The sequence below is a fragment of the Botryllus schlosseri genome, chromosome 8 (assembly GCF_051294905.1).
Source record: "Botryllus schlosseri isolate E-star chromosome 8, Bs_hap1, whole genome shotgun sequence".
Taxonomy (NCBI): Eukaryota; Metazoa; Chordata; class Ascidiacea; order Stolidobranchia; family Styelidae; genus Botryllus; species Botryllus schlosseri.
Genome location: NC_137243.1, coordinates 1,232,243 through 1,244,312, shown reverse-complemented (window position 1 = coordinate 1,244,312; position 12,070 = coordinate 1,232,243). Strand labels below are relative to the sequence as shown.

Below are 12,070 nucleotides of genomic sequence, written 5' to 3'. Positions count from 1 at the left end.
AGGGAGAGAGAGAGAAAGGAAGATGTAGGGACTTCGATGTACTGATCGATAATGCCGAATTGCCGATCACCAAAAACCACAGGCTCGTGGCTGTAAAGCTGTTCAAATAAATGCGTTGAAGTTTCCGTAATGCGCATTTAGCGAGATAGCATATCTTCGGAACACCGGCTGAATATATCGGGGTTATCGACGATGGTGCTACTTATCGGTTATATCGGTATCGCCTCAAAAACTTTCACATTCAAACAAAGACCAATGTGTTTGCCAGCGATGTAAGAATGCAAATATCAGACAATATCATTATCAAATTTGAGAACGAAATGTATTCTCGCACTGGTCCTTGATGACGAATTGCAGCTGAAATTCAGAGCTATATTTTGGTCGAACAAACATGCGGGTTCTCAGAGCACAACCTCGCTGTTTTTTATAGAATAGGGTTTTCCTGTGAGAAATAATAAACCGCGCGCGGATATTTACCTTAGTGACGTGGCGATATGCATCTTTACCCGTTGTCAACACGTGCCTGCACAACGGTCGTGTGAATTGCTGGGATATCTGTTGCATGGTAGGCTAACGCACGACTTTATTTCGCGGACCGATCGCCGTCACTTTCGCTATACTACCTCAGGTCTAGTCAACTGGTGGAACTTTTCAGTGTTGAATCCGGACCTTATCGGCCTCATTATTTACTCAACTTCACTGCTTCGAGCCAGCGTTTTCAAACATGAACTTTATACAGAATAGATTTCGCATCTGCACGACCTAGACCGGTGTAAACCTTCACCACTGCCTTCGGCTCGTTATCACCACGTTAGAACCAAGATATAAAGAACTAGCAAGAAAATGAAAATTATATCACTAGCTGTGACTAACAGAACAATACATGCATTTCGCTTGTTGCTTTTGCTAATGCTGGTTTACCGGATTTTGTAAATATCTATATACCGTATTACATTTGTATGACTGTGAATTATTTCATGAGAGTTATAATAGGGTTACCATATTTTGGAAATCTGAAAAGAGGACACTTTTTCAGAATTTTCAGACTTGCAAATGCGGAGGAAAATCCTGAAAAAATGGTAAATTTTTCTCACTTCGTAGTCGGTTGACTAAAAAGAGAGTCAACTTTCTCGCTCAGTGCCCAAAATACAGTTTTTCCTTCACATTATCAGGTGGTTGACTAAAAAAAAGGTCAACTTACGGCTCAGCGCCCGAAATACCCGCTGGAGCGTTACTTCGGTGCTGATTTACGGCATCTCAGTCGAATTTGGCCGTAAATTTGACCAAAATTATCAAAAAAGAGGACAAAATCTCAAAAAAGAGGACATTTGGGCGTCCTCCGAGGACACTTTCAAAAACGTCAAAAAAGAGGACAAGTTATAACGGACCTAACCAAATTTAAACTTTTGTAGCTGTCATTACCCTTTGCTAAAATACCGGTAGTTGAGCAATAAAAAATATTCCTAACTGTGACATGAAATATGAAATGTTGCCCCAAACTAAATCCTTCAGCATCTTTCAATAGATACTTAGGCTACGATTTGGTATTTCATGACCTTGTTTTAGGCGAGAAATAGTGACAGTCGTGATTTCGATTTCACGTCATCGGACAGTGGTCGATCATGTCCACATTTAGGGAAAATACAAGTTGTTTCAATTAGTAAGGCCTATAGAAAACAGGGCTACTATTTTCATTGATTGTCCTTTTATGTTATCTTACATTAGTTTTCATTCAGTGCGCATGCCTATTATTTACATGCTACAGGCCAGCGGCTCCCAATGCATGGTCGCGATTATTTTTAATTACTAGTTTACAGGCACATTGTATATCGAAGGGGAAACTTAACAATAATATAATTGAAAACGTGACGAGATAACAGGACTTGAAAAAACATACACCGTGGCCCGTATTCAAGTACGTTACTCAGTCCTCAAACTCATTTTGCGTCGAAACTTCGTAACGATTTGATCAGGAAATATACTACGACCATTTTGGGGGTCGCAAGATTTTACCCATCTGATCTGGAATATTTTTCGTAAAATGGGTCGCCTTAAAAACGCGGACTAGGTCCACTAGAAAATTTTCTGCCTTAATAAGATTAGAATTAGAATTATAGCTATAGAGTTTTTTTATCGACTAGAATTAGAAATATATCTACTCAGTTTTTTCCAAATTGGTTAAGAATGGGAATTATAGCCAAACAGGTATTTTTCAAATTAGATTGATTGATTGATTCTTATAAGGATGAGAATGGAAAATGTCTGTTCAGCAAACTTGGCTCGTTTGGAACGATACAGCTTTACTCTAGCATATTCAAGAAAACGACAAATTAGATTATAGTTCAAAGGACATCGTAGAATCACTTCACAAGTTAAATTAGAATTAGACTACCGGCATTTAGCTCAATTAGTCTACGTTGACAACAAGAATTAACTATTTTCCCAAGTCTGCTTTAGGCAGGGTGTGTGGTTGGTTAAAAGACTACTCCAACTCGTTTCAACACCTTCCTATCATTATATCGCAATCTAGTGGTGTTTTTAAATCGATAGATGTAAATGACCGACTGGCGTCGCTACGAACGGTTGAGATTTCGTACTTCACCCCGTTCCGGTAGATGGCGCTAACAACGACCGATTCTAAATACGAGACTGTAACAACCTGTCTCGAAGGAATTTATCTGGTGCCGAGTTTCATTCGTCACAGCAGGTTCGCCTGATGAGGAGATTGCGCGGTTCAGGTCGTTAAATACGACGTTAATTCTTCGTGAGTTATATGAGCGTAATAAAAATTGCGACACGCGTCGGCAGTACTGCCCCGCGAGCTGTAGAGTACGGTTTGAAATTGTGCCGAATTTCACGCTGCATATGTGCGACATAGATTTGGGTAGATATGTCTTTGATAAAATGAATTTATTTTTATTTTTTAATGTTTTATTTTTGTTCCGCGTGCGCGGACTTGACTCGCGTTTCCTATATCGCATAATTCCATCACGATAGATTGCTAGACGCTTGGTTGAGCTTAGTAGGAAGCAGTTACAGTAATGCACTAACTGTCGGGATCGGAATACCTTCTGCGCACGCAAGAAAGCAAGAACTTGCGACAATTTGTTGGATATATCGAGAAGCTGCGTCCTAGTTTGCGGCATGGGTGCTCAATTTATGACATCCGTTTTGACGGCGATGGTGTTGATCGAGGTATGTACGATTCCGTTTTCCGCGGACCGCAAATATGGCGCCGGGGTACCCGGAGTAACTTGTCACTGAATAAATTCGTAATTTTCGATACAAATCTGCCTAAATATCGAAATATGTTGCAAATGGTTCTCGGGTTGAGGACGCATTTCGCTAATAACGGGTCTTCGAAATTGCAGATTCATCGAATTTACCGAATGCACCGTGGTTTTCTTGATATACAATGTTGCTGACGATTACCCCTGACGAGTGTCAGCCGAATTGAGTATCAATACATTATTTAATTGTAGCTTATTGAAATGAAATGTTTATTCGCGTGACAGGGTGGTAGGGAACAATCATGATTTTATTGTTTAAAATTGTCACCGTCAGAAAATTACGTGCGTATGAAGCTACATTTCCATGCATACATGCCGCGCGATATTCAATAAACTACCGGGCGGAACGCAACGTAGCTGTGCGTTTCTTCTGAGAAAAGTATTCTCGACTGTTAGACGCAAAGCCATTGTTCAACAACAGCATGAAAGTTTATGCATTGTGACGTTGTACCGGCAAAATTTGAACTCGACGCCGATTTTCGCATTTTTGAAGTTGCTCGCTATTTTTCAAACAATCATTTTTAAGCTGTTTTCGTTAACCCTATGATGACACTTGGTTGATTACTTAGCTGCGATGCATTTCAGAAATTTTTGTATTCGCGTGTATAATATGATCAAATACAATAGAATTGAAATGTCGAAAATTTCGCTCATTCAATTCAAAACTATTTTATGCGGTCATTTTCGAACGAATCCACGACGTTCTCACGAGGCCGGCGGAATTCCGACTTTACGCCGCGATTTTGACATCCATTTACGGCGAACGGTGTTGGTCTCGCAGTCGACTATTTTTTGCTTTGGAATCGATGTGAACCGACATCGAAATAAAAGCTGCACTAACTGTTGGTTATTGATATTAGCCCCATCCCCGAGATTTGTGTATCACGAGCGTGATAAAACTTTTTGATACTTCTGACATGGACAGCTTTCTCGAAACACCGTGCTCAAGAAAGATAAAAAGTTACAACTCTAATCTAGAAACAGGATTAGCGTCCAAACACCGGGTTTCTTCTAGCGTGTTCCCACGCCTGCTGTAATTTGCGTCGTAATTTATTTACATTTTGATCTGCCATCGTCAGCAGCTGTCTCTCAATGCAAACACGTTAAGAATAGTCAATATTCATCGCACGAAGGAAATAGATGTCAGTCGCGCGGCGAAAATCGGAAGACTTCTTATTTGAAACAACTTAAAAATGCGAATCAGCGGTTTCATGGGCCGAGTCATAGTTTAGTAATATTCGTTTGAATTAATTAATGGGCTTCATGTAGCTGCAGAACTTCAATATACAATTGAATCATATATTCATATTGAAGTAAATCAGAATATTTTATGCTGATACTACATAGTTGCTGACGATTACCCCTGACGAGTGTCAGCCGAAATATTCGGGTTGATTTCAGTATGAGTATATTTTTCAATCAACTGATGGTTATTGAATGCGTACAACGAGTCTATAGAATTCGACCAATTTATTTTCGACCATGTATGCTCACAACTAGCGGCGTTGTGGGAATCTAAGTAAGGTTGAATGTTCCCGCGAACAGAATTTCAGAAAATGTTCACATTCCAAAGAAACCCGCGTTCTGGGACACCGGGCAGTTATAATCAGAATTCCCTTTCACGAAAACCATGTAAACTTGTATTTATGTGATGGGATCTATATCGGGCTCTGTTATTTTTCGCTGCTGGGGGTCAAGCGGCCGTGTCGTTAAAATATTCGTAAAATCGCGGAGCGCTTCTAAGAATAGTGAATCGAATCGAACTTTCGAATCAAACGTGACTCGCACTAACATTCGAGCAACTCCAGCTTTTACTATTGTGTGATCCCAATCCATTTATGACACAGGAACATCATAAGAAAGAGTTTGGTGTTTATTGATTTAAAGATGACAAACTCGATAAAAGTAACCTCTTCGCGCGTAGCGAATTTGTTTGCTTACAATACTTTCGGAAGGTTTTACGGGCCAATGCAAACTGCATGATTACATCGCAATCTTTGCGCTGCAGGTCGCCCCACGTCGTGAGTGTTTGATCAGCCGGCAGTATAGTTGTGCGAGGTCCCTCCCTCAAGGTTTTTAACAGTTTCAGTCACGTGGGTTCCTTGTCGCTGATATCGCGTTCTCCATACCGATATACAACACCGCAAATGTTCAGATACGCTATCTAATAGCGTGAGCTTGCCGGTTGTGATAAAATATTTGATCCCGACTCGTTAAAACCGCGGTAGGCTTTCACGGGACGCGGGATCGATTATGACACGTCAAGCTAATGAATCGATGTCAAGAGAACGGCTATCAGGCCGAAAACAGGCACGAGCTCTTCGTAATTGGCTAAATTCTATTTTTATTTACGTATTCTGTGTGTAATTATGCCTTTCTTATCGTGGGAAATAGCCTACGGCAGCCTCATTGTTTTGTGCGGAACGTCCGACTCGCTGGCAAGACGGCTAACGGCGCGGCTTACCGGATTTATTTACGATTGAGGCTTAAGCTTGAAAAGTATCGAACAAAAGGCGGGCATCGCTTGCCGTTACGGTGTTTCATTTCTGCAAATTACCGCCACGGTTGTGGTTTTACGTTCCGACCTCGGCTTGAAAATAGCTAACAGGATACCTTCTCTTGAGAGACATTCTATATTTACGCCTTCCGCAATGCCTTCAGTTTGTTTGATTTTTCGCCCGCGCAACTAATTACTATCTGCCAATCACCGTACTATTCTCCGTGCAGTTTTCAGAGATAGCATGAAAATTGAGAAATAATGAACACCCCTTTATTTCGCGCGCGATGATCTGCTGGCGCTTAAGGTAAATTGAATTAATGCGGCGCCCGACTTAATTGTCTCGCTAGTGAATAATTCATAAACGACGCCCGGTCAATACAGGTCACGTGTGAACATCGTTGCACAAACGCTTCGAGACATTTTGAAATGTTGACTTGCGCGCAAACGCACTGGACTTCTACATCGCCGCGTACTGCGCGGTAATAGAATTCTATTCGCAACCCTCGCGACCTAATATTGCATTGGTCCTAGGTTGTTGCCTTGCTCGACTTCTCGTGTTACGAGATGTAATCAGTAACGAAGTACTTCTACTTTTTCCTAGTGCTAAAGTATAGGTTTCGCCAACCTGTAGTATTACCCAACTATTACCTCTGATTAACTCATGAAATGTGCGACCAATCGACTAAATCTACTTTTTGAAAGTATTTACTTTAGTGCTTTTGAAATCTGCATTTTTTACATCCACTTGAAGTAGTTTTGACACGTTTATAAAATTGCTACTTCTACTTCTACGTGGGTAGAAACGTACGGCGATACTTCTAATTCTACTAAAGTAGCAACGCGGACTACTTTGACCACTTCTGATTAGAGGCGGTCATCAAATCAGAACATACGGACCAGCTCAAAATAGTCTAGTCACCGAAAATTTCCGTCTCTTAACACAAAGGTTTCATGGACGTCTCGCAAGCCCTTGGGCTTTGATTATCTCGGCGATACGGCGGCGAGTCATCGTTTACAAATCGAGGAATACTAATCGACTATTCTCGAGATAATTTATTGAGTTTAGTATTCTGGTTGAGCGGAAAATCGCTCGTTATCCCAATACGATGTCGGTGAACGTTGCGCAGTTGCGGTGTTGGATTCCACGTGATATCAGCCATGGTATGACAGGACCTTGATTTGATTTTGTAAATTTAATTTCTAATTATTTTACATGATGCTGCTTTTACTTACACGTTTGTGTTTTTGTTAATTAATTGAAAGTTTTGAGGGTAACGCATTCTGTATAGTAAGATACTCCTGGCTTTGATGACTCTAGTATATATATATCGATCTTGCCGTCCATACCTTGCCTATCTGTATACCGTATTTAACTTTAATTGCAATTTTGCAAAGTATGCTACTGAACTGATTTGCACTATTCACAAGTAATGATTCTCTATGTGTATCAGTCTCTCATTCAAGTCCAAATACAAGAAGATTCTACTGAATATGTACTAGTCACCGTCGAGATTACAGGATCACGATCTGATATATCGACTAGCCTGTCATAAGTCCCTTCATATTTATCACTTGGCCCTTTTAAATTATATTCTATTAGTTCTCGTGCAGTATGCATTCCTCGGCTTTACACCTTATAGGCCAAGGTGGGTGTCTGATTTGATAGACTACTCCGAGTCGTTTCGATTCCTTCCTATCTTTTCATTGCATCGCAGTCTTGTAGTGTTTTGAATTGATGTAATCATGGTATAATACGATTAAGGTTAAAGAAGTTGAAGTTGACTGTCGTTCTATTGCAGGGAGCGATATCGCTCGGATATTTCGAGCTACAGATCTTGAAAGTGAAGAATCTCGCCGGGGAACTGGAGAATGGCGAGTGTTGCGACGGCCGGCGAGGAAGGTTTGTGTTTGTTAGTCTCATTATACTTGTTATGTGTTTCTTGGCCTTCTGTACAGCGTCTTAGTGAGGGAATGATACATTGCAATACAAGGTCCGCTCAATAAATTATTTATTATTACTTCCTTATTCGCAGTCAAACTGGTAAATACACACACAATCCGTAGGCAACCTGCACCCCCAAGGAAAATGTCGAGAGTGAAGTAAACTTATGAAATTTCACTTAAAAAGTCAAACTTTTATATTCCTATGCAATAGATTAAGAAGTTAGGTTGCTGGATTGCGGCAGAAAAACGAAGAGGTAGAGATAATTGAAAATATTAATATTGGTAATATTTATTATTATTATTATTCCCACCTCCATCATATCACGTAGCAGAATGACTTGACGCCACTACATTTCCAGGTACGGCACGTGCAGCGAGGATCAGTGCGATACCTTCTTCAAATTGTGCCTCAAAGAATTCCAATCGACGCCCAAGAGAGTTGATTCGTCGTCGTGCGCCTTCGGGTCACGGATCGGGCCCGTTTTGGGCGGTAACTCGTTCCGTTTGAGTAAGATTAACGCGGACAGCCCCGGCAGAATCGTCATCAAATTTTCCTTCGCCTGGATGGTGAGCTGGGTTGATTTTTTGCGTTGTATATTTGGCTCGTAACGCACTTTGAAATAAATATCGGTATCGGCAGTTGGAGGTGACAAATATCGGCAATTTTCGTGAGATCACAACGTGGTAGTAAGGAGACATAGAACTATAATCTGGCTGTAAATGGCTGTAAAGCTGCTCAAATAAATGCTCTGAAGTTTCGAAAACGCGTCTTCAGTTAGATGCCGTATCTTTCGGCTTAATATATCGGTATTATCGGTGAAGGTTCCAGTTATCGGTGTGATCGGTATCGGCTGAAAATCCGATATCGTTCGGGCTCTAGTCATAACAATACACGAGAATTTTGAAATCACGCCGAGTCATGGATTCGATCGCTCGTTCTAATCTCCAAATCTCAAACAGGTTTTCTGCTAATTAGCGATCAGCCGGCCGGCGGGTTACCTGAATGCATTCGCGTGTAATTACAGTTGTGGCGTCACACAGCGGATGTTACAATACAATGCGGTTGCGTTTTCGGCCGCTGTCGAAGCCAACAAGAGTGAATTCTAATCTGAACACTCAGACAGGCGGTGATTAATTCAAATCGGCGGCCCTTTCACGGCTATTATGTGGTAGAGCGGCCTTGTATATGTTGTCGCAATGGCGTGTGTGCTGTGCATGTGCACTGTGCAGTCTACATCGATGCAACAGTCATAGTGGATCAATGTACAGGATGATATCTGGATCAATATTCCAATCGCCTTAACTCCCGGATTAGCGAACACCCGTAAATACGGATTAGTGCTCGTGTTGATCCAATATTCTACGGTCCTGATTTTGATTTGGCGTAAATCGGTACGTTAGTCGCGCTCCGCTGTCACCAAAACATTGGTTCTTTAACTTTTACTAACCAGACGAACCCTTACGCTAATCTACAAGCCTCTGGCGAACCCGAAATTTTCGATTTGTCACAAAAACATGAAATTTACTGCATTACATGAACCGCGTATCAACGACAGCGTTAAAACATCATTTTCACACAAAACTAAAGCTGCTAATGAATATGTACGGTAAATTATTGAGACTTCTGGTAGATAAGTTGAGTGTGAGTCTCGACCCCTAGCGAACCCTGAGACTGGCTAGCTGCGAACCTCTGGGGTTAGTGTGAACACCGGTTAAGAACTGGTTTGAAACGTTCGCTAACTAAAGCCTAATAATTCGTTCTTGTAGATTGTAGAATCACGATCTGGAATCTGATGGCACCCCTGTTAAGAATCACTGAGACATAACTCTGGGTATATATGACGTCATAACTGTACTATGTCAAGTTTAGTCAAGAAAACAGGGAGTTTGCGTTTTTGCGCGTCTTCCCGGGCGACCATTTTCTCATTATTCGCACCTTTCTATCAACACCCCTTTGACGGGAATCAACTCTCTTGGCACGCTCGGGTGATTGACCCAGATTCCATCGTAACGCGACACTGGAAGCTCTGTCTCAAAACAATGACTTGGTGCGCATTCAAACACGGTCCGGGGTAAAGCGATGAAACGGCGCTGTGAGTTGAAACAAAATAAAAGTTGCCAAATGTCTTTTTGACAATCCGGCGGTCAGTAACGCGATTTGTGTGACGAAACTTAAAACCGTGTTCTAATTGGAAAGCTTTGCGGCGAAACGGGGTTTACTAAATGACAGCCGTCGTTCTTCTACTGCACTGGAAATACATGGGTGGAATATAGGTGCATTTATCAGATTTTCCCCGTGGCCTTGGTTGTAAAATCAGGCAAACCGCACTTGCAGCTACCAAATGCGATTTCACACTCTTCCAATGGCTGAATCAAATAGGTGATATATCCAGGGCCCAGTGGTACAGTGGGCTGTATGTTCGTGCACCACCTATGGAGGATTTCTTGTGCACACCCATGGTATATGTCTCAATAAGAATTAGTAGGCCTCCATTAGACACATTTTAATTGTTGCCAAGCTCGGTGTACACTACACACATTTTGTTGCATTTCTTTCGCAATAGGAATTGAATTGAATTTCCAAGTTTTTGCGAATTCAGTAATTCGAATTCTAATCTAATTTGGGTTTACCAGATTTGCAGGCTACGCTATAGGGTGAAAATCGGCGTAATACTCGATTTTCGTTTACATTGTGGCAAGAAACTGCCGCGCTACATTCGCAAAGCGGGATTTCGCCTATTCTCAACCGGGTTAGCATGATTCGGTAATCATTGCATGTACTGATACGGAACTATTCAATTGAATTTCGACTTCCCAGGTCGCGTCCCGTTAGAGACAATGACCGACAATGCGCGTGACCTTTCATGAAAACCAGGATTTCCACGCAATTTGCAGTCGAATAATATATTCATATTTGTAATATGCAGTTGTGTGCTGGCGACCGTGAATGATATTTTGTCACCCCGCGTCGGTAATTGGAATAATCTCTTGTTTGCGCACACCCGCTTATAATTGCGGATATAAATGAACTTTGCGACAGAACAAACGGGTATCACGACGGCTGGCATCTGGCTCTCGCGCGATAACAGTGTTTGCCGCGAATGATGATTATTTGTCGAACGGCCAGCATTGGCAGCGGACATTTCGCGCTCCGACACGTCTCGTTGTTATCGCGTTATTCTGACATTTGTGGTTCCATTACGGCCGTGTGTATAACGAGGAACGGTTCATTATGACGCAGCGGGACTAGTTGTGGAAGCTTTGTTACGCGGAATGGTGTAAAAGTGATCCATTTCGATATTAAATAAACAATCGGCACTTTAGACTCTTGCGCGAGGCTGATAAAGATCTGGGATGTGGGGCACCGAATAGCGTGTTTGCCGAAAATCGTGTAAAATAACTCGATTTCTATGGAAACCACATTACTATTTTGACGACTCTGACTGTTTCTTGTCTCCGTGACGTCATTATGTGTTTACTCTAGGAAGTGTGATTCGATTGTTCACTTAACGAAGGTGTTCGATATTACGCCACGTCATGAGACATTCGAGGTTGATTATTTCGTCGTCTGACTTGATTGCTATCTGCATAAATTTGACTCCGCCGACGGGATCTACTAGCTTGGTGGTGACCTCAAAATATTTGAGACTTGTTGGAATCAGCGTACAATACGTATTGTTCAATGTTCTCTCCAATTCTCTGCAAGTCGTTGACGAATACCGCTGACGAGTGTCAGCCGAAAATATATTCGGGTTGATTTCAATATCAATATATTATACAATTGCAAACGTCTCCCAGTTACGATGCCCATCACGCTTCAGTTTATTATTAATTCCACCATTTCAAAACACGAGACTCCAGATAACTTGAAGTAGTCTTTCAATCATGCATGCATCTTGTCCTTGAACGCGTAACTATGGGCCAAGCACAGTGAATGCAAAGTAATAGGATTTAACGTAGCCGTCGTTCGTACTCAAGTAGAAGTAGGATCGTAAATTTTTACTCGAGCACAAGTAGAATTTCAATTTCCCATTATTTAAAAAGTAAGTATTCCGGGCCTATGGAAATAAGCGGCATGATAGCCGAATGAAAAGTTCCGGAAGATAACGTAAAACAACGATAAGCGACTGTTATCCCGGCAATATTCACAGGGAATGTGACGAGATCTCCCTAATACTCGAATTCTCATTGAACAATATAGCATTGGGATTCGAATCGAGTCTCATTACCGAATACGAAGTCTATTTATTGCAATCCTTGCTCGCGGGGTGACCTAGGGTGTTCTGTAACGTCACACGTTCGCGTTCATTTTGTTATTTAACGTTTACTCGGCTCG

General features: G+C 41.6%; 1 protein-coding gene across 1 annotated transcript in view; it reads left to right on the top strand.

Annotated features, from left to right (window-relative positions):
• Positions 1 to 2,696: 2,696 nt before the first annotated feature.
• The window catches only part of LOC145444565 (protein jagged-1b-like), a 48,909-nt gene continuing 39,535 nt past the window's right edge, over positions 2,697 to 12,070 (top strand). Inside the window, exons 1-3 of the mRNA XM_080322563.1 lie at positions 2,697 to 3,195; positions 7,590 to 7,690; positions 8,094 to 8,301. Of these exons, the coding sequence (XP_080178689.1) occupies positions 3,145 to 3,195; positions 7,590 to 7,690; positions 8,094 to 8,301 (360 nt within the window). The 5' untranslated portion in view covers positions 2,697 to 3,144. The remainder of the gene's footprint in view (positions 3,196 to 7,589; positions 7,691 to 8,093; positions 8,302 to 12,070) is intronic.